The sequence below is a fragment of the Anser brachyrhynchus genome (genome assembly GCF_964034855.1).
Source record: "Anser brachyrhynchus genome assembly, chromosome: 2".
Taxonomy (NCBI): Eukaryota; Metazoa; Chordata; class Aves; order Anseriformes; family Anatidae; genus Anser; species Anser brachyrhynchus.
This window is the reverse complement of record NC_137695.1, coordinates 161,292,057-161,313,830: the sequence shown is the minus strand read 5'-3', so window position 1 is coordinate 161,313,830 and position 21,774 is coordinate 161,292,057. Positions and strand designations below refer to the sequence as shown.

Below are 21,774 nucleotides of genomic sequence, written 5' to 3'. Positions count from 1 at the left end.
ACCTCTGCTACAAAGACAGGCTGAGAGATTTGGGGTAGTTCAGCCTGGAGAAGAGAAGGCTCCGGGGAGACCTTACAGTGGCCTTCCAGTACCTAAAGGGGGCTGCAGGCTGCAGGCTGGGGAGGGACTGTTGGTCAAGGGGTGTAGTGACAGGACAAGGAGTAATGGCTTTAAACTAGAAGAGAGTAGATTTATGTTAGATATAAGGAAGAAATTCTTTACTCTGAGGGTGGTGAGGCCTAGGAACAGGCTGCCTCAAGAAGTTGTGGATTCCCCATCTCTGGAAGTGCTCAAGGTCAGGCTGGATGGGGCTTTGAGTAACCTGGTCTAGTGGGAGGTGTCACTGCCCGTGGCATAGGGGTTAGAATTAGATCATCTTTAAGGTCCCTCCCAACCCAAACCATTCCATGATTCTGTGATTCTGATAGGAATGGCTGTGCTGTGCCATGGCAAGAGCCTGTCCATCCCAGTGTTTTCTCTCACGCAGCAGCTGGTCATGGGCCCTCTTACACCATAGCACTATGTAGGACTGTGAGATCTGGAGACACATATGGGCCATTCAGGCTGATTTTGGCTATGCATTTTCTAATCTATTTCCAGGAAAGAGCAGAAGTCTAGAAGATGAATATGAAGCCTTTTGGTTTGCATGGGAGCCTAAATCATCGAGTCCCTCTGGAGCTGGAATTACAGTGCCTGCAGGTTGGTGTGGGAGGAAGCTGAACTAACTCCAATACGAAGTGCAGAGAGGCCTGAGAGATATAAAATATCCCCTTGAGAGTGTGTCACTTCGAGTAAATTGCAGCATTTCCAGTGTTTCCAAGTGCTCATAATTCAGATGGTGGCAAGGACAATTGCAGTTAAATCAGCCCAGAGCACAGGTCTGCATTTCCAATATGCTGCAGCCAGCTTTGTCCGGTATCAGAGCCTACACTGAGCATGTAACTACAGTGCAAGCCCATACTGATACCTCCCTGACCGTGTCTCCCATCTCCAAGTAAACTGTGGCTCAGGAACCTCCTGGGACTGAGTATTTCCATGCATTTAACAGCCCACTCCCAGTAATTTGTCCCATCCCTTTTTGAGCCCATGCGACTCTCTGGACTACATAGCAGTTTATGGTAAGGAGTTCCACAGCTAATCTACATTTGCTTTCACCTATCAGCTACAAAAACTGTGGTGAGAACTCAATTTTCCAAGGATGCAACTGAGTTAATTAAGGCAAATAGCCAAAGACAATGAATTTAAGGTTTGTATGTTTCCTTTTATTAAGCAGTAGTAGAATTATTCAGTACCGAACTGTATGGCACAGTGGTCCAGAGGCTGTCTCTACTCCAGGAACATGCACATGGGCTGCACCTGAAGGGAGGAAAAGTCAACTCAGGACACGGAATGGCAAAAGGAGCTGAGAAATGTACTGGAGGAAACAGCTGGAGGTAGCAGATTCTGTACCACCAGCTGCCCTTACTGCTGGCTGCATACAGGGACAGCTTTGGCTAGAAGTACAGAATGACAACATACGCTACTGTTTCTCAGCTCTTGCATGGATGCCACAAAACAACTCTCTATAGAGGCTCTCAGGAGAGCTGGACAACTGAAGGCAGGGAAAGCAAAAACTTGAGTGATTTGATTGTACACATCAGAGAGAGACCAAACCACTCTCAGTTAAGGGTATATGTGGTCTAGAGGCCTCCAGAAATATTGGATGGACTGAGGCAGTGACAGCAAACACAGATAATGTATACCAGCCCAGTAACACCTAACTTCGGCCTGACATCATGCCTACACGGAAATGTGCTCTCCATGCAGGAGACAGGCTTGCAAAACTAAAACTATGGCAATAGTTTAAAAGTATAATAGTAAAAAAAATGTTCCCCATAAGTAAGGATACAGACGAGAGAAGGAATAAAATTCCAATTCTCACTACATTTCATACAATGTGAAAGACATCCTTAGACTTAAAGAAATATAAAGGAAAAAGTACAACATCGTGCACCAAAGTGGCTGGACATAAGACAGTCTGATTAATTAATTCCAGTTAGGTTATAGAAGACAATGGATTAAAACACTATACTGTAATGCTCAGATGAGTCACCTAAAACCCGTAACTGCTGTATTACGAAACATGAAAGAGAAGAACAAGGAAATACTCTACAAACAATAAGAAAAGAAGAAGAACATATAAAAAAAATGACAAAAATGCCAGCAGCAAAACAAGTCTCAACAACGGAAAAATTCTTCACCAATGCAATAGCACAGAAAAAAATGTAAAGAGTTTTATGATTAACTAGAGAAAACATTAAGGAAATAAAGATTAGAGTCTGGGTCGGGCACGCAGCGTCGCAGGAGCTGCATGTAGGTGAGGTTCTCGTGCGTGTTGGGGTCGAAGAAGCCTTTGGTGTCGTCGCTGGGGTCGGAGAGGATCTGGTTCATCTCCTGGTCAAAGTAGCCGCGCTTGTAGGCAGCTTCTACGGGGAGGCGGTGGCTGTGCACGGGGTCGATGATGCCGCCGGTGGCTATCTGGGCCTCGAGCAGGCGGATGCCGTGCTCCTTGACGATGAGCTCCTTCTTCATGGCCTGGAAGAGGGAGATCTGGTCGCCGGTGTAGGGGTCGGTGTAGCCCGTCACGGCCCTCTCGGCCGACAGGAGCTTCTCGTGCAGCTCGCTGCCCACCAGCCCGGACGAGACGGCCTCGTCCACAGAGAGCTTCTGGTTGGTGAGCGGGTCGACGAGGAAGCCGGTGGCAGCCTGCGCCTCCAGCAGCACCAGGGCCGTGCCCTGCCTCAGGATGCCCTTCCACATGGCCTGGTAGATGCTCATCTTCTCCATCTTGGCCGGGTCGGCCTTGGACGGCACCAGCACGCCGGCGATGCAGCCCGTGCCGTCCAGGTAGCGCTTGACGGAGGCCATTTCCGTCACCTGCTGCACCGTCTTGGAGCCCTGGACGAGGTCGGCCAGCGTGTCCTTGTCGATGATGCCCGAGTCCAGCAGGTCCGAGGCGGTCACCTGCCGCCTGAGGCCCGTGAATTTCACCTTGCTGCTCTGCTCCACCGCCTCCTGGATGAGGACGGTGAGGAGCCTCGCCAGCTCGTCCAGCGCCAGGCTGCCGCCGCGGACCTTCCCCAGCAGCTCCTGCCTCTTCGCCTCGGAGACGTACTTGGAGAAGAGGAGCTCCCACAGGGAGACCTTCCTGCCGTGGAAGCCGCCTGCTGAGACCTCGACGGTGTGGGATGTCAGGGCCCGCTCCAGCTCCAGCTCCCGCTCTCGCTCCCGCTCCCGCTCCCGCTCCCGCTCCCGCCGGGAGCCCGTGGCCTCGCCGTTCTCAGCCGGCGGCGGGGCCTCCCGCTGTGTCGGCTTGCGGGCCAGGGCGGCGCCGTGGCCCTGGCCCTCGGCCCCGGTGATGATGGTGGTGAGGAGGGTGATCATCTCGGAGATGGCCAGCGTCCCCGCCTTGTACTTCCGCAGGAGGTCCTGGCGCCGGTGGTCGGGGATGTAGCGAGAGAAGAGGAGCTCCCAGACGGTGACGCTCTGGCCCTGGAAGAGCCCCACGCTGACGGTGGTGCGGGCAGCCTGCAGGGCTTTGCGGGCGTCCTCGGTCAGCTGGTAGAGCACCGAGCCCTTGTCCATCAGCTGCAGCATGAGCAGCCCCGTGTCCGGGTCGGGCACGCAGCGTCGCAGGAGCTGCATGTAGGTGAGGTTCTCGTGCGTGTTGGGGTCGAAGAAGCCTTTGGTGTCGTCGCTGGGGTCGGAGAGGATCTGGTTCATCTCCTGGTCAAAGTAGCCGCGCTTGTAGGCAGCTTCTACGGGGAGGCGGTGGCTGTGCACGGGGTCGATGATGCCGCCGGTGGCTATCTGGGCCTCGAGCAGGCGGATGCCGTGCTCCTTGACGATGAGCTCCTTCTTCATGGCCTGGAAGAGGGAGATCTGGTCGCCGGTGTAGGGGTCGGTGTAGCCCGTCACGGCCCTCTCGGCCGACAGGAGCTTCTCGTGCAACTCGCTGCCCACCAGCCCGGACGAGACGGCCTCGTCCACAGAGAGCTTCTGGTTGGTGAGCGGGTCGACGAGGAAGCCGGTGGCAGCCTGCGCCTCCAGCAGCACCAGGGCCGTGCCCTGCCTCAGGATGCCCTTCCACATGGCCTGGTAGATGCTCATCTTCTCCATCTTGGCCGGGTCGGCCTTGGACGGCACCAGCACGCCGGCGATGCAGCCCGTGCCGTCCAGGTAGCGCTTGACGGAGGCCATTTCCGTCACCTGCTGCACCGTCTTGGAGCCCTGGACGAGGTCGGCCAGCGTGTCCTTGTCGATGATGCCCGAGTCCAGCAGGTCCGAGGCGGTCACCTGCCGCCTGAGGCCCGTGAATTTCACCTTGCTGCTCTGCTCCACCGCCTCCTGGATGAGGACGGTGAGGAGCCTCGCCAGCTCGTCCAGCGCCAGGCTGCCGCCGCGGACCTTCCCCAGCAGCTCCTGCCTCTTCGCCTCGGAGACGTACTTGGAGAAGAGGAGCTCCCACAGGGAGACCTTCCTGCCGTGGAAGCCGCCTGCTGAGACCTCGACAGTGTGGGATGTCAGGGCCCGCTCCAGCTCCAGCTCCCGCTCTCGCTCCCGCTCCCGCTCCCGCTCCTGCCGGGAGCCCGTGGCCTCGCCGTTCTCAGCCGGCGGCGGGGCCTCCCGCTGTGTCGGCTTGCGGGCCAGGGCGGCGCCGTGGCCCTGGCCCTCGGCCCCGGTGATGATGGTGGTGAGGAGGGTGATCATCTCGGAGATGGCCAGCGTCCCCGCCTTGTACTTCCGCAGGAGGTCCTGGCGCCGGTGGTCGGGGATGTAGCGAGAGAAGAGGAGCTCCCAGACGGTGACGCTCTGGCCCTGGAAGAGCCCCACGCTGACGGTGGTGCGGGCAGCCTGCAGGGCTTTGCGGGCGTCCTCGGTCAGCTGGTAGAGCACCGAGCCCTTGTCCATCAGCTGCAGCATGAGCAGCCCCGTGTCCGGGTCGGGCACGCAGCGTCGCAGGAGCTGCATGTAGGTGAGGTTCTCGTGCGTGTTGGGGTCGAAGAAGCCTTTGGTGTCGTCGCTGGGGTCGGAGAGGATCTGGTTCATCTCCTGGTCAAAGTAGCCGCGCTTGTAGGCAGCTTCTACGGGGAGGCGGTGGCTGTGCACGGGGTCGATGATGCCGCCGGTGGCTATCTGGGCCTCGAGCAGGCGGATGCCGTGCTCCTTGACGATGAGCTCCTTCTTCATGGCCTGGAAGAGGGAGATCTGGTCGCCGGTGTAGGGGTCGGTGTAGCCCGTCACGGCCCTCTCGGCCGACAGGAGCTTCTCGTGCAGCTCGCTGCCCACCAGCCCGGACGAGACGGCCTCGTCCACAGAGAGCTTCTGGTTGGTGAGCGGGTCGACGAGGAAGCCGGTGGCAGCCTGCGCCTCCAGCAGCACCAGGGCCGTGCCCTGCCTCAGGATGCCCTTCCACATGGCCTGGTAGATGCTCATCTTCTCCATCTTGGCCGGGTCGGCCTTGGACGGCACCAGCACGCCGGCGATGCAGCCCGTGCCGTCCAGGTAGCGCTTGACGGAGGCCATTTCCGTCACCTGCTGCACCGTCTTGGAGCCCTGGACGAGGTCGGCCAGCGTGTCCTTGTCGATGATGCCCGAGTCCAGCAGGTCCGAGGCGGTCACCTGCCGCCTGAGGCCCGTGAATTTCACCTTGCTGCTCTGCTCCACCGCCTCCTGGATGAGGACGGTGAGGAGCCTCGCCAGCTCGTCCAGCGCCAGGCTGCCGCCGCGGACCTTCCCCAGCAGCTCCTGCCTCTTCGCCTCGGAGACGTACTTGGAGAAGAGGAGCTCCCACAGGGAGACCTTCCTGCCGTGGAAGCCGCCTGCTGAGACCTCGACGGTGTGGGATGTCAGGGCCCGCTCCAGCTCCAGCTCCCGCTCTCGCTCCCGCTCCCGCTCCCGCTCCCGCTCCCGCTCCCGCCGGGAGCCCGTGGCCTCGCCGTTCTCAGCCGGCGGCGGGGCCTCCCGCTGTGTCGGCTTGCGGGCCAGGGCGGCGCCGTGGCCCTGGCCCTCGGCCCCGGTGATGATGGTGGTGAGGAGGGTGATCATCTCGGAGATGGCCAGCGTCCCCGCCTTGTACTTCCGCAGGAGGTCCTGGCGCCGGTGGTCGGGGATGTAGCGAGAGAAGAGGAGCTCCCAGACGGTGACGCTCTGGCCCTGGAAGAGCCCCACGCTGACGGTGGTGCGGGCAGCCTGCAGGGCTTTGCGGGCGTCCTCGGTCAGCTGGTAGAGCACCGAGCCCTTGTCCATCAGCTGCAGCATGAGCAGCCCCGTGTCCGGGTCGGGCACGCAGCGTCGCAGGAGCTGCATGTAGGTGAGGTTCTCGTGCGTGTTGGGGTCGAAGAAGCCTTTGGTGTCGTCGCTGGGGTCGGAGAGGATCTGGTTCATCTCCTGGTCAAAGTAGCCGCGCTTGTAGGCAGCTTCTACGGGGAGGCGGTGGCTGTGCACGGGGTCGATGATGCCGCCGGTGGCTATCTGGGCCTCGAGCAGGCGGATGCCGTGCTCCTTGACGATGAGCTCCTTCTTCATGGCCTGGAAGAGGGAGATCTGGTCACCGGTGTAGGGGTCGGTGTAGCCCGTCACGGCCCTCTCGGCCGACAGGAGCTTCTCGTGCAGCTTGCTGCCCACCAGCCCGGACGAGACGGCCTCGTCCACAGAGAGCTTCTGGTTGGTGAGCGGGTCGACGAGGAAGCCGGTGGCAGCCTGCGCCTCCAGCAGCACCAGGGCCGTGCCCTGCCTCAGGATGCCCTTCCACATGGCCTGGTAGATGCTCATCTTCTCCATCTTGGCCGGGTCGGCCTTGGACGGCACCAGCACGCCGGCGATGCAGCCCGTGCCGTCCAGGTAGCGCTTGACGGAGGCCATTTCCGTCACCTGCTGCACCGTCTTGGAGCCCTGGACGAGGTCGGCCAGCGTGTCCTTGTCGATGATGCCCGAGTCCAGCAGGTCCGAGGCGGTCACCTGCCGCCTGAGGCCCGTGAATTTCACCTTGCTGCTCTGCTCCACCGCCTCCTGGATGAGGACGGTGAGGAGCCTCGCCAGCTCGTCCAGCGCCAGGCTGCCGCCGCGGACCTTCCCCAGCAGCTCCTGCCTCTTCGCCTCGGAGACGTACTTGGAGAAGAGGAGCTCCCACAGGGAGACCTTCCTGCCGTGGAAGCCGCCTGCTGAGACCTCGACGGTGTGGGATGTCAGGGCCCGCTCCAGCTCCAGCTCCCGCTCTCGCTCCCGCTCCCGCTCCCGCTCCTGCCGGGAGCCCGTGGCCTCGCCGTTCTCAGCCGGCGGCGGGGCCTCCCGCTGTGTCGGCTTGCGGGCCAGGGCGGCGCTGTGGCCCTGGCCCTCGGCCCCGGTGATGATGGTGGTGAGGAGGGTGATCATCTCGGAGATGGCCAGCGTCCCCGCCTTGTAGTTCCGCAGGAGGTCCTGGCGCCGGTGGTCGGGGATGTAGCGAGAGAAGAGGAGCTCCCAGACGGTGACGCTCTGGCCCTGGAAGAGCCCCACGCTGACGGTGGTGCGGGCAGCCTGCAGGGCTTTGCGGGCGTCCTCGGTCAGCTGGTAGAGCACCGAGCCCTTGTCCATCAGCTGCAGCATGAGCAGCCCCGTGTCCGGGTCGGGCACGCAGCGTCGCAGGAGCTGCATGTAGGTGAGGTTCTCGTGCGTGTTGGGGTCGAAGAAGCCTTTGGTGTCGTCGCTGGGGTCGGAGAGGATCTGGTTCATCTCCTGGTCAAAGTAGCCGCGCTTGTAGGCAGCTTCTACGGGGAGGCGGTGGCTGTGCACGGGGTCGATGATGCCGCCGGTGGCTATCTGGGCCTCGAGCAGGCGGATGCCGTGCTCCTTGACGATGAGCTCCTTCTTCATGGCCTGGAAGAGGGACATCTTCTGTCCTGTGCAGGGGTGGGTGTAGCCCGTCACAGCTTTTTCTGCGCAAAGAAGTTTTTTCTGTAATTCACTGCCCACCAGCCCAGACATGACAGCTTCATCCACTGATATCTTTTTATTCTTGACTGGGTCTATGATGAAGCCTGTGGCAGCTTGTGCCTCCAGCAGCACTAGTGCCGTCCCTGGCCTCAGGATGCCCTTCCACATGGCCTGGTAGATGCTCATCTTCTCCATCTTAGTGGGGTCAGCCTTGGATGGCACGAGCACACCAGCAATGCTTCCAGTTCCCTCAAGGTATCTTCTCACATTATCCATTTGCGCTATTTCTTGTGCTGTTTCTTTTCCTTCCTGGAGTTTCTGCATAGTTTCTTCTGTGATTATCTCTGCACTGAGAAGTTCCGATGCTGTTATTTGTTGTCTTATTCCTTGGAACCAAACATCACTTCTGTCCTCCTCTTTTTCTTTAATGATATTTAGTATTGTATCAATGATTCTTTGTATAATGTTGTGGGATTCCTCTTTATATTTTTTCACCAGTTCTTTTCTTTTCTCTTCTGTGATGTACTCAGAACAGAGAAGTTCCCAGAGTGATAATTCATTCCCTTTGTATTTTCCAACAGACACTTGTACCTTTGTAGATATTAGGGCTTGTTTTGTTTGTTCATCAATGTAGAAATAGTCATCTTCTTTCTCCATGACCTGCAGCAGGTACAGTCCAGTATCTCTGTCTTTGGAACATCTTTCCAGGAGCTGACTGTAACTGATTTTCTCATTAGTATTTGGATCTATAAAACCTTTGCTGCCATGATCTGGATCAGAAAGTACGAGAAACGTATCGCCATCCAAGTAGCCCCTCCGGTAGGCCACCTCCACAGGGATGCGGTGGCTGTGCACAGGGTCGATGATGCCACCAGTGGCAATCTGGGCCTCAAGCAGGCGGATGCCGTGCTCCTTGACAATTATCTTATTCATTATGGCCTGGAAAAGGGATATTTTAGTGCCTGTCTGGGGATCTGCATATCCTGTCACAGCTTTCTCTGCTGACAGGAGCTTCTCGTGCAGCTCGCTGCCCACCAACTTGGCCAAGATGGCCTCGTCCACGGGGAGCTTCTTATTTTTCAGTGGATCAACAATGAAGCCGGTGGCAGCCTGCGCCTCCAGTAGCCCCAGTGCACATTGCTCTGAGAGCAGACCCCTCTTCAGGGCCTGGTAGATGCTCATCGTCTCTTTCCTTGATGGAAGTAGAACTCCTGCAATGCATCCAGTGCCATCCAGGTACCTTTTTACCATGTCCTTCTTTGTGAGGCTATGAAGCGTGAGACTTCCATCCTGCAGCTGATCCAGAGTCTTCTTGTCAATTATCTCGGAGTTAAACAATTCTGACACTGACACCTCACCTCGGAGTCCTTTGACCTTGAGGGCTTCTGCTTTTTGCTCTGTATCCTCAATTGTTTTGAGGATGAGAGCTATAAGGTTTTCCAGAGTTAGAGTTTTACATTTATATTGCTTCACTAGTTCTTTCCTTTTCTGCTCGGAGATGTAATGGGAACAGAGAATTTCCCAGACAGAAACTGTTTGGTCCTTGAATTTTCCAACTGTCACTTTAAGGGGCTTTGAGTGCAAAACCTGTTTTGTCAATTCATCTATGTAGAAGTACTTTCCCCCTTCCTGGACAACTTGTAGCATGTACAACCCAGTCTCTGAATCTTGGACACATCTCTCCAGGAGCTGCATGTAGGTGAGGTTCTCGTGCGTGTTGGGATCGAAGAAGCCCTTGGTGTCGTCGCTGGGGTCGGAGAGGATCTGGTTCATCTCCTCATCGAAGTAGCCGCGCTTGTAAGCCACTTCCACAGGGAGGCGGTGGCTGTGCACGGGGTCGATGATGCCGCCGGTGGCGATCTGGGCCTCGAGCAGGCGGATGCCGTGGCTCTTCACTATTAGCCCTTGGTTCATGGCTTCAAATAGGGACATTGGTGCTTTTGTGTAGGGGTCAATGTAGCCTGTCACGGCTCTTTCTGCACAGAGTAGCTTTTCAAAAATCTCACACCCAATTAGACCTTCCTTAAATGCTTCCTCCACTGAAAATTTCTTGTTTTTCTCTGGGTCAATGATGTAGCCGGTAGCAGCCTGTGCCTCCAGCAACACCAGTGCTGTCCCCGGCCTCAGGATGCCCTTCCTCATGGCCTGGTAGATGCTCATCTTCTCATTGCTTGGCTGTATAAGGACCCCTGCTATGAAATTGCTGCCCTCCAAGTATCTGCGGACAGAGTCCATTTCAGTGACTTCTTTGACTGTTTTCTTCCCCTGGTTGAGCTCATCGAGGGTTTTTTTGTCTATCAGTTGAGACTGGAAGAGATCACTGGCGGACACTCTTTTCCGCAGACCTTTGAATGCAAACTTCTTTCCTTGCACCTCAGTCTCTTTGATGATTTTCATGACAATCATTATGATTTCATGTAGCACTTCAGTATTCTCATCTTTGTACTTTTGCACCAGCTCTCTTCTTTTGCTGTCTGAGATGTATTCAGAGTTGAGAAGGTCCCAGACTGACACTGTCTGTCCTTTGAACCGTCCTATGTTGACACAGACAGTCACAGATTTCAGCATCTCCATGGTTTGTTCATCCACGCAGAACATTGCATTTTCTGACAGAGGAAGGAACCAGAGGCCTGTCTCAGCCTCATAAATGCACCTGTCCTTCAGCTGCTGGTAGGTCACGTTCTCCTTTGTGTTTGGATCGAAAAAGATTTTGGTGTTGTCATTCAGCTGAGTGAGGTTTTGGTTCAGGTCCTCATCATAGAAGCCGTACCTGTATGCAGCCTGGAGTGGAAGGTGATGGTGGTGAACAGGATCGATGACCCCTCCTGTGGCCAGCTGGGCCTCTAGCAAAGGAACAGCTTCACCCAGGGGAATGAGCTCTTTCCTGACCGCCTGGCACAGGGAGATGGAGCTCCCTGTGTAGGGGTCTGTGTAGCCAGTCACTGCCCTCTCAGCTAGGAGAAGCTTCTCTGTGAGCTCCTCACCAACAACAGCTGCTCTCACGGCATCCCTCACACTGAGTCTCTGACTTGTTGCTGGGTCAGTTAGGTACCCTGTGGCTGCCTGAGCTTCTAGCAGCTTCAGAGCAGCCCCAGGGAGGAGGAGATTGTTTTTCATGGCATTGTAAAAACTCATCTTCTTTTTGGATGCCTGTATGAATACCCCGGCTATGCTGCCTGTGCCCTGCAAGTACCTCTTCACACTCCCTATTTCAGCCACTTCCTCGGGAGTTCTTATGCCCTGAGCTAGTTCTTCGAACATCTTCTCAGTAATGATGCCAGCCTCCAGCAACCAGACTGCGGGGACACTTCCCTGCAAGCCCTGGAAGGTGATGTGGGTGCAGGCTTTCATCTCCATCTCCCTTACCAGTCTGAGCACAAGAGCTACCAGCTGCTGCAGCGACGTTTCCTTAGCACGGAACCTCTCCACAAAGTCACTCCTCTGCTCATCAGTGAAATACCCAGAGTGGATTAGCTCCCAGAGGGAGACCCCTTTTTCCTTCACCACAGTTTCCTTGAAAAGCTGTTGGATTTGTTCATCTGTGTAGACAGGAACGGCTGTCTGTTGTAGAGGCAGCAAGTGGAAGCCAGAGATCTCGTCCTTCTGGCAGCGCTCTATGAGCTCAGCGTAGGTCACGGTCTCTTTGCTGTCTGGGACGCAGAAGGCTCTGTTGTTGTCATTGGGTTTAGAAAGGGCCTTGCTTGTGTCCTCGTCCAGGCACCCTCGCTTTTGGGCAGCTTCTATGGGGATATGGTGGCCACACGTTGGGTCAATGATGCCTCCTGTAGCCATCTGCACCTCCATCAGCTGCATGGCCTGTTTGTCAGTGATCAGGCCCTTCTTCATAGCCTGGAAGAGGGGTATCTTCTTGCCTGTGAAAGGATCTTTATAGCCTGACACAGCCCCTTCTGCTTGCTGAAGCTTCTCATGGACTTCTGGCCCAATGACTCCTTCCTTGACGGCGTCATCCACACAGAGTTTCTGGTTGTTCACTGGGTCAATGATAAAGCCTGTGGCAGCCTGGGCCTCTAGGAGTGGTAGGGCTACTCCAGGTACCATGATGTTCTGTTTCATGGCCTCATAAATGCTTATCCTCTGGTTTGATGGCTGGAGCACAATCCCCCCGATGCTGCCAGAGCCATAGAGGTATCTTCTGACAGAGTCCATGCGCAGGACTTCCTCTGGTGTGACAGAGCCCTCCAACACCTTCTCAAACAGGGCCCTGTCAATGATGCCCGTTTCCATCAGGTGATAGGCGCTGATGCTGCCTCTCATGGCTGGGAACTTGATGGGGGCCCATTTTTTGATTTCCTCCTCTAGCATGATCCGGATTTGCTCCAGGGTGAGTTTCCTCAGCTGGTAGTGGTTGAAGATTTCTCGGCGCCTCCCCTCGCTGAAGTACTCGGAGTTCAGCAGGTCCCACACAGAGACCTTCTCCCCACGTAAGCGCCCAAACCTGACAGGCAGCCAGGAGTTCCTGAACAGCTGCCTGGTGGTGTCGTCGATGAACTGGCGCTTCCTGCTGTTCAAAGGAAGGAGGCAGAGCCCGGTGGACGGCTCTGTGATGCACTTCTCTTTCAGCTGCAGGTAGGTGAGGTTCTCGTGCGTGTTGGGGTCAAAGAAGCCCTTGGTGTCATCACTGGGGTCAGAAAGGATTACATTCATCTTCTTGTCAAAGTAGCCCCGCTTGTATGCCACCTCCACGGGGATGCGGTGGCTATTGACAGGGTCGATGATGCCGCCGGTGGCGATCTGGGCCTCAAGCAGGCGGATAGCGTGCTCCTTGACGATGAGCTCCTTCTTCATGGCCTGGAAGAGGGAGATCTTGGTCCCTGAGTAAGGATCTCTGTAGCCAGTGACTGATTTCTCTGCAGTCAGTAGCTTGTCATAAACATCTGGGCCAATGACATTTGCTTGTAAAGCCTCATCTACAGAATACCTTTTGTTGGCAGCTGGGTCAATGATAAATCCAGTGGCAGCCTGTGCCTCCAGGAGGATCAGTGATGTTCCTGGCCGTAAAAATCCTTTCCTCTTTGCCTGGTAGATGCTCATCTTCTCCTGGGAGTCAGGAAGCAGCAACCCAGCAATGCTACCTGTCCCTTGCAGGTACTTCTTGACAGTGTCCATGCTGACAACTTCTTTGGCTGATGTTTCTCCTTCCTTCAGTTTCTTAAACAAATCTTTGTTGATGATTTCAGAGCTCAGGAGCTGGTCAGCTGTCACGCGACCCCTCAGTCCTTCAAAGGTGACATTAGCAGTGGAAGCCATTTCTTCAATGGTGACACTGACTGCCTTGGCCAATTGTTGTGTAGAGAGCATTCCTGAAAGGTACTGCTGGGTGAGAGCAGCTCTTTGCTCACTCTGGATGTAGTCTGAGAAGAGGAGTTTCCAGAGAGACACTGATTTTCCTTTGAATTTGCCTAAAGTAATGGGTACCTTTGTGTTTTCCAGATCCGTTTGGGTCTTGTAGTCAAAGAAGACGGGGGTTCCCTTGGGTCCTTCTCCGCTGTCTCCACTAAGTGGCAGCAGAAGGAGCCCTGTGTTGGAATCAGTGACACATCGCTTTAGCAAGTCTGCGTAAGTCAGCTTCTCCTTGGAGCTGGGGTCAAAGAACCCTTTCACTTCATCAGCAGGACTGGAGAGGAGCTGTCTTGTGGTCTCATCCAAGTATCCCCACTTGCAAGCTGTCTCTGTGGGGACACGGAAGTGCCGGCCCGGAGCAATGATGCCCCCTGTAGCCATCTGAGCCTCCAGAAGGCAAATGCCATGGTCCCTGGGGATGAAGGCCTTCCTGATGGCTTGGAACAGGGAGAGCATTTCCCCAGTGTAGGGGTCCCTGTACCCAGTGATGGTCCTCTCAGCTGAAGACAGTTTCTCATGAAGCTCTGGGCCGATGAGACCAGTCCTGACAGCCTCATCAACAGAGAAGGTTTTGTTCTTTATGGGGTCTGTCAGGCTGCCAGTGGAGGCCTGGACTTGCAGGAGTGTCAGAGCAGTGCCAGGCAGGAGGAGATGCTCTCTCAGGGCCTGGTAAAGGCTTTTCCGCTCACTGGAAGGCAGGACAACACCAGCTATGCTCCTTGTCCCACGTAGGAACTGCTGGACAGAGTCACTCTCTGCTACCTCCTGGGCAGAAACTCTTCCCTCCTCAAGACCTCTGAACGTGTCAGGGCTGATGATGCCAGCCTCCAGCAGATCCCTACTGCTCACCCTTCCTCCCAGTCCTGCGAATGTGATTTGCAGGGGCAAGAGGAGGAAGCCTGAGGCTGGATCAACAACACACCTCTTTATAAGCTCCGTGTAGGTGACCCTCTCCATAGTACTGGGGTCGAGGAACCCTTTGCTGTCCTCGTTGCTGGGGTCAGAGAAGAGCTGCCTCATCTCTTCATCTAAATATCCCCTCTCACAGGCAACATCTGCTGGGAGCCGGCAGCCTGTGGCTGGGTCAATGATGCCTCCGGTTGCCATCTGGGCCTCTAGCAGCCGGGCTCCTTGCTCTCTCCCAATCAGGTCCTTCTGGATTGCCTGGTAGAGGGAGATTTTCTCTTCTGTGTAGGGATCCAAAAAGCCAGTGGCAGCTTTCTCTGCAGAGAGCAGCTTCTCCTTCAGCTCCAGCCCCACCAACCCCAGGTGTACAGCTTCTGCTATGGAGACATGCCTGTTCTTCACCGGGTCAGCAATGAAGCCCATGGCTGCCTGGGCTTCCAGAAGAAAGAGTGCCGGATCCAAACTCAGAAGATGCTCTCTGGTGGCATCATAAAAGCTCATTATCTTCTTCAAAGCCTCTACATACACTCCAGCAATGCTGCCAGGTGCCTCTGAAGGCTCACTAGCAGCATCCATTGCTGCCACATGCCCGCCAGCTGCTGTCTTCTGTTTGCAAGGCAGTGTGCCCTGGCAGAAGTGGTTTGCTTCTGGCACATCTTCCTGGTGAGAGATGGGGGCAGCATGGCCATTCACTGCTGGCTTGCTCGCCATCCTTCCTCTGCGCACCCCTTCCACAGCTTTCTGCAGAGATGGGAGAGAATGGGGAAGCTCACTGAGAAATCAACTCTTCTATGCTTTGCGTGCTGAATTGGGGAAAAAAGGAAAAGAAGTATCTCACGGGCAGTGGGAAGTAACAGCCACAGGCGGAGCACATTTGTGGCAGTGTGCTTGTCCCTGTCCCTGGCATGCAGAGCCAGTCCTGCCAGAGGCAAGCACGCTCCGGGTCTTTACTGGATGCACTGGGACATCTTGATGTGCAAGAGAGATTAGGGGTCCACCTGTGGGGCCCGTGGGGCACTGGGCTGAGGCAGGTCCAGCTCCTGAGAGGAGAAAAGCCCCCACGAGCTGTAATGTGCATTTGGTCACCAGTCTGCACAGGGCTTGCGTCTGTTCTGTGTGGCACTTCAAAGGCCAGGAGGGCAGCTGGTGTGGGGCGAAGCACCAGGCCAGGGCAGCAGCCCCAAGGAGGACCTGCGCTCATTGGGCTGCTGCTGGACGCGGCAAAGGGACAGGCAAGCCCTGAGGTAGCACAAACGGCTGCAGCCTCTGCCAGGGGCCAGTGGTCAGCCTGGTCAGCAGGGGCTGGAGCAGCCCCAGCAGAACCCCGGAGGTCCTCTGGCTGCTGTGGGGTGGGCTGTCTGCCCTGCCTGGTGTCGCTCAGAAGTTGTGGGCAGAGAGGGCAGGAGGGAGCGGGGCAAAGGGGAGCAGCACAAGGAGAAGCTGGTGGGTGCCGCTGGCCACACTGGGAGCACATTAAACTGCAAGCCTGCGTGCACACTTGAAAAGCTGCTGGGCACGCTGGGATTGACCACAATATAGCCATTACACAGTCAAATAACGTGCCAGCAGGGAGCGGGAGGCTGTCAAGCACTGGGCTGTGCAAAAGAGAGGGCTGGAGGGCATGTGGAGAGTGACTTTTTACATGGGTGGATAGTGACAGGACGAAGGGGAACAGTTTCAAACTAAAAGAGAGGAACTTTAAATTAGACATTAAGAGGAAATTCTTTACTCAGAGAGTGGTGAGGCAGTGGAACAGGTTGCCCAGAGAGGCTGTGGATGTCCTGTCCCTAGAAGTGCTCAAGGCCAGGCTGGATGGGGCTTTGAGCAACCTGGTCTGGTGGGAGGTGTCCCTGACCATGGCAGGGGGGTGGAATTAGAGGACCTTTAAGGTCCCTTCCAACCCAAACCACGCTATGATTCTTTGATTCTATCATTTGTTGCTAGGCTGGGGTTTTGCAGGGGTCTGGGAGCTGTGGTGAGGCACGGCCTGAGGGCCACACAGAGGAGCCTCAATGTCTGCAGCCTCTCACAGCTTCGGTCCCACGGCTGGGAGCCAGTTCTGCTGCAGGATCAAGGAGCAGGGGACTGAGCGCAAGGCACTGCAGCAGGCAGACAAGAGCTGCTGGCCCAGGCCACCATGGCCGAGCTGGCTGGGTGGTGGTGCTGGTGGGCTGCACTGCACTGGGCTGTGAGGATACAGCTGGAAAGGGAACAGGATCGGGAACGGCAGCTCCTGGAGCCGTGCCCTGGGGCCCAGCACCCTCGCAGGCGGCGGCGGGGAGGAAGGCATGCCGGCCCCCAGGAGAGCCGTGCCCCATGCACCCGCTGCGGTGGTTGCACCGAGTGTGGACAGCAAGGACTGGCTGCGTCTCGGCACCAGGGAGTGGATCCTGCCCTCAGCCCACAGGCCCACATCCACCAGAGTAAACACAGCAAGAGCGCAGAGCAGTGTGCCATGCCCTTCCAACAGGCTCTGCGCTCCCGGCTCTGTGCCCGTGTGCCCCCTGCAGCTCCTCCTGCTCCCCCAGCACCTTTGCCTCGCTCCTGGCCGTGCTCCGGGCTCTGTCCCCACAGGAAAGGTCCCAGCAGGCTCCGTCTGCCCGAGATGTCAGTGCAGGCACTGCTGCATGGGCTCAGATCTGCCCAGGCAGTGCCGCCTCTGTTTGCAAGTTTGGGATTGCATCTAGCGGTGGCACCGAGAGGTGGGGACGGCAGGAGGGACGGGCCATCGGTGCTCCTGCCTCTGGGAAGGGCTGTCCTGGGCCAGACAGGGCCAGGGGAGCAGGGACGTGGGGGGCTCTGCATGGCGAGGGGACTGCTGCATGGCGGGAGGGGGGCGGCTGCTCTGTCCCACACTCTGTGCTGTGCACGGGGCCCTCTGCTCGGTCCCCTGGGTTCCTACGTGCTGGTGCCCTGTGCCTGGGGCACACTCAAAATGCGAAGGGGCCGGCAGCACCTCACCACCTGCTTTGCCTGCACTCTCCTGGAACCGCGCAGGGTTGTGAAAGCTTCTCCAGGCCTGCAGCCCTTTCCTGGCAGTGATGCCAGTGAGACGGGGAGGAACTCAGCTCAGCCACGCGTGCTCAGGGGTGGGCAGTGCTGGTGCAGCTGCGGTGTCCGCAGAGCCCCACGCAGATCCCTGCAGGTCTCTGATCCGAGCCAGCCACCAGCACTGGGGTGCAGAGGGGATTTGGTCACTGCCACCCATCACGGTGCAGCTCCCAGCAGGGTCGGGGGCTGGGGCAGGACCCCCCCCCCCCACGGCAGAGCTGGGGCTGCTGCTCCTCGGGGCTGTCCGCAGAGCAGCACAAGGGGAGGAGGCAGCGGGTGTGCAGGTTGAGGAAGGACGCTTCTCCCGGTAATCAGAAAGCGTCAGCGCCACGGAAACTTTTAGTAACTGGCTCTGCCTACAAAGCCAGGTCGATTCCTGGCTGCGTTTCAGGTGCTGGCACCCGCAGCCCTCCCTGAGGCCACAGTCTCTCCTGGCGTGGGCAGCCCTCCCTGGCAGCGGTACTTGCTGCTCCGCACCTTTCTGGCTGCGTCAGGAAACGCGCTGGCTCTGGCACAAGCCATGGCCTTAGATGGTACCTCACGTTTGTGCATCCCCTTTGTGCCCCTGGAGCCGCTCAGCACAACCCCCTCGCCAGCATGAGTCACCGCAGGGAGGCTTTGCCTCGCACACCCAGCGCGCGGGCGCATTCCAGCTACGCCTGCCCAGGTGCTCCATGGACGCCCCCTGCACATCCGCACTGGCAGGAGTGCACAAACAGGGCTGGCGCCGGCTGGGGAGGGAGAGATGGGGAGAAGGGACAGGTTTTACTTGCAGGGTGGGGGGCATGGTTTCGGGGAGGAGGTGTGCCTGCCGGGGGAGGCCCCAGAGCAGAGGGGAGGGAGCAGGGCTGTGGGTGGGAGCCCGGCAGGATGGTGGAGAGGGCTGTGGGGTGGCCCCGGCTGGAAGGGGCTAACACTGGGGGCATTTCAGGGGGAGGGAGAGCAACAGAGGAGTTTGCCGAGGCAGCGACAGAGGGGCGATAGGAACAGGGAGGGGAGCTTGGGGGTCCTTGCTTTGAGCAGGACTGGGGGCAGCCCAGAACCCCTTTTGGGGCAGTGCCAAGCTGGGGAGGGACGCAGGGGACGCAGTCCCTGGTGGTGCCAGTGACCATTAGTGCAGGTGCCTGGAGCAGGTTCCACCGCAGCAAGCCCCCCCAGGGTCACACCATGCCCACGTGGGGCAATTCCCCATCCCCACATACCCCTGCCTCACCGGGCACCACGTCATGGCTCTGCCCGCCTGCCACGCACCACCCCAATGCCTGCCCCATCCTCAGCACCTGCCGCCCCTACAAGCCTTGCTGTGCCCGTCAGAGCCCCAGGGCAGCAGGAGCTTCAACCAGGAGCCATCCTCCCAGGAGGTTCTTGACCCCGACCCACTCCTGGGGCATGCCAGGGGCAGGGATCAGCATCCTCCCGCTGTGCTCGGGGGCTGGCGGTGCCGTGCTGTAGTGCCGTGCGGCTGTTGCCCTATGCCCACTGTCACCTGGCCGCTGCCCAGTGCAAGTGCAGGCAATGCCGCATTCCTCGCATGCCTGAGACCTGCGCGAGTGCCTCCGGCTGCTGCGGCTCCTGGGGCAGCCCCACGGTGCCCGGCTGGGCCCCTCTGCTCCGGACCTCTCCTACCTGCCCACGGTGGTCGCAGGACGGGTTCGCCCAGCAGGTGCCCGCAGTCCCGCTGCTTTCACCACTGCTTCCTGCCTGGGACTGGAGCGCGTTTAAAACCTTTCCCTTCCCCGCCCCTGGGGATGACACACCAGCCCAGCCCTGTGCCATAAGCTCATGGATCAGCCCTCCCCACAGCTCCCTCCGTGCCCAACGCCCCCCTTGCCATGGTCTGGCTGCACATGGCCCCGCTGGGCTGCGCCCCTGTGCCCCGTCAGCACAGCCTGCCCTGTGCCCTTCGGGCAGGAGGGGGCCAGGCTCTGAGCAGGGCAAGGGGCACGAGGGTCCCCAGCTGGCCCCGATGCCGATCGGTGGTCCTGTCCTGCAGGCAACTGCCTGCTCGGGCAGCGCCCTCTGTGGAGGAGGAGGGAGAAACGGGGAGAGACAACAGGGCCTTTGTGCCTGCGCTGCTCTCATCCCCAGCAGCCTCTCCTCCTTTTCCCCATCTCGCAGCAGCCCCGTAACCACCCCTGACCCCAGCTACTCTCCCATGCCCCCAGCATTTAGCCCCACGCTAAAATGCCCCAGCACCTCATCCTGGTGGCAGCTCTCACCCAGTCCCTCTCCCATGGCAGCCCCTGCAGTCCCCCCCACCCTGCGCATGCTGTGTGTCCGTCCCCTGCCCAGTCGGCCGCACTGGTGTGTCTGCGTGGCTGCACCCTGGGCTGCAGCTGCAGGGCTGACAGACCCCCCAGGCTTCCAGCTGGCACCAAGGCAGCTGAGGAGGAAGTGGGGGACCCCCAACTTTGCCCTCATCCTGTTTTCCGACATGGATGTGCAGGTGGAGCCTGTACTGCCCCAAACATGCCCAAGCCACCCTACTGCTGCCTGAGTCACCTGCGCACCCCTCCTCTGCCTCCGTCACCAGCCCCACGCCTTTCCCCGGACCCCGCACCCAGCCCCACACCCGGCTCCCCATCTCCACCCTCCGCACCCCTGCTCCTATCACTGGTGCCACGGGTGCTTGGTGGACCCCAAAAGTAAGCAGGCACCAGGCACAGGGAGGTGGGCCTCTGGGGCAGCTGGGCGCTGCAGGGCCATGCTGCAGCCCCGTCCTGGTGCCAGCCCTGCGCCATGCTGGGGAGGACGGGATATGCGCCGCTTGGGCAAGGTGTTTACGGTGTGTAGGAGTGTGTTGTCTGGAGAGCTGCCGGTATCCAGGTGCGGGGCTGGATGGGTGAGCCCGCGGCACAGCGTGGTCCAGCAGGCACATGGAGATGGCTCCCACTGTGGGTCCCCATGGCAGCAGCTCTGCACCCCACGCAGAGGCAGCCCCGTGCTCGGTGTAGCCGTGTGCCCACGCAGGGACCCTCTCCGTGCCCGCTGCTTGAGCAGTGCAGAGCCCAGTGCTCCGGGACTGCAGACAGACCCTCGGGCCCACCCCGGGCAGCAGAGCTGCGGCACCGAGAGAGGGGCTGGCCCGGGTGCCTTCGGCAGGCCATGACCCACAGCTATGGGGTGATGTCCAAACGGGGCAGCAGCAGCAGTGGATGCAGTTTCCCCCTGGCAGGGCCAGCAGCCAGCGCCATAACTGTCCCCTGTTAGAGTGGTACACTGGGAGGAGGCTGTGTGCCAAAAGCCAGCGTGGGTTTCCGATGGCCACATGGGCATTGCCAGTGACGGCAGAGGTTTCACTCCAAGGAGGAGCCAGGGAGCCTTAATCCAAAGGCAAACAGTGATGAGTGCGTGCCGCTGCAGAGGGATCAGCACCAACATGTTGGAGTGGTGCCGTCACCACAGAGCTTCCCGCAGGCGAGGCTGACCTGCTGGCCCCCTAGTGGGGTCCTGGACCCATCCACGGCCTCCCGAAGGCTGTGCTGCCCTCGGCTGGGAGCAAGGACGGCCACGGGGCTGCAGCAGGGCCAGGCACGGTGCACGGGGGTCAGGACAGTAACACACGTCTTGCCAGGGGCCAGGGAGCCCGGCGCTGGCAGCCAAAGGGGATCATCCCCTTGCTTTCCTGAAGAGGAATCGTGCTGGGCTGTGCTAGGGTGTTCTGCTGCTACGCCTGCCGACAATGTTTTGCTTTTGCTTTTTTGGGCACGCTGCCCAAACACAGGGGAAAGCATCTGGTTACGGTAATTAGCAGTAATGTGTGGTTGCAATTCATGCGTATGCATTTGAACTGACTGTCTGTGGCTTAACCAAAACATCTTTGCTAACAAAGAAAAGGGCTCAAACCAGCTAGGGCACCTCTCCTGGCCCATGGGCGGCCATGGCTCAATCTGGAGGTTTCTGTTCACTCCCAGGAGCCGCAGTGAATCCTCTGTTCCCCGGGCTGCTGAGCCAGACGGGCTGCAGAGAGGCTTTTTGTGGACAACGGGAAGCTCATGGGCAGCCCAGAGGCGTGCACACAGGGATGCGGTTGCTCAGTGGTGCAGGAGTCACCCCAGGGTGGCCAGTCCCACCTCAGCTGGCAGGGATAGCTGAAGGAGACCGCCACGGCCGGCTGCTGGGCGCTGCGGGGAGGGCGCTGCCGCAAGGGAACAGCTCTGGAGGTGCTCAGCCAACGCCGCGCTGCGTGCCCCAGCCGGGGCAGCCTCCTGCAGCAAACACCGCGTGCTGGGCGCCCCACGGGGCCGCCTCTCCTGAGGCACCGAGGCTGTGCCCGGCCAGCTGCAGAGCGCGTGGCCCCACAAGGGCACAACAGCACGGGCAGTGCAGCCGGGACAGCTCGGGACGGGGCGAGGTGTGCAGGAGCTGGCCCACGGCCAGCTGGGACGTGGCGGGGCTCAGGCCAGACGCTGAGCTCAGCACCAGGAGGTATCTGCTGTGGCTCTGCTGCCAGGTACCTGCACTCACACACATGAAAACAGCCTTGTGCAGGTGAGAGTGGGG

At 58.6% G+C, this 21,774-nt stretch overlaps 1 protein-coding gene and 1 long non-coding RNA gene across 2 annotated transcripts in view; one reads left to right on the top strand and one right to left on the bottom strand.

The window, feature by feature from the left end:
- Positions 1–2,197, top strand: part of LOC308190690 — a 29,951-nt gene extending 27,754 nt beyond the window's left edge. Inside the window, exon 4 of the long non-coding RNA XR_013947451.1 lies at positions 601–2,197. This is a non-coding gene — a long non-coding RNA (uncharacterized lncRNA). The remainder of the gene's footprint in view (positions 1–600) is intronic.
- On the bottom strand, positions 1,241–21,252 carry EPPK1 (epiplakin 1). Its single transcript, XM_080582341.1, has 2 exons — positions 18,898–21,252; positions 1,241–14,961 (listed from the first exon to the last, which is right to left on the bottom strand). Exons 1-2 carry the CDS (start codon positions 19,351–19,353, stop codon positions 2,281–2,283), a joined length of 13,137 nt encoding a protein of 4,378 aa, XP_080438467.1. The 5' UTR covers positions 19,354–21,252; the 3' UTR covers positions 1,241–2,280.
- Positions 21,253–21,774: the final 522 nt, after the last annotated feature.

Excerpts from the sequence above, each read along its gene's own strand:
- EPPK1 (XM_080582341.1), bottom strand. The coding sequence starts at position 19,353 with ATGAGAGCAGCGCAGGCACAAAGGCCCTGTTGTCTCTCCCCGTTTCTC. Across the intron at positions 14,962-18,897 it reads CCTGCGACCACCGTGGGCAG|AAAGCTGTGGAAGGGGTGCG; the intron begins GTAGGAGAGGTC and ends CCATCTCTGCAG.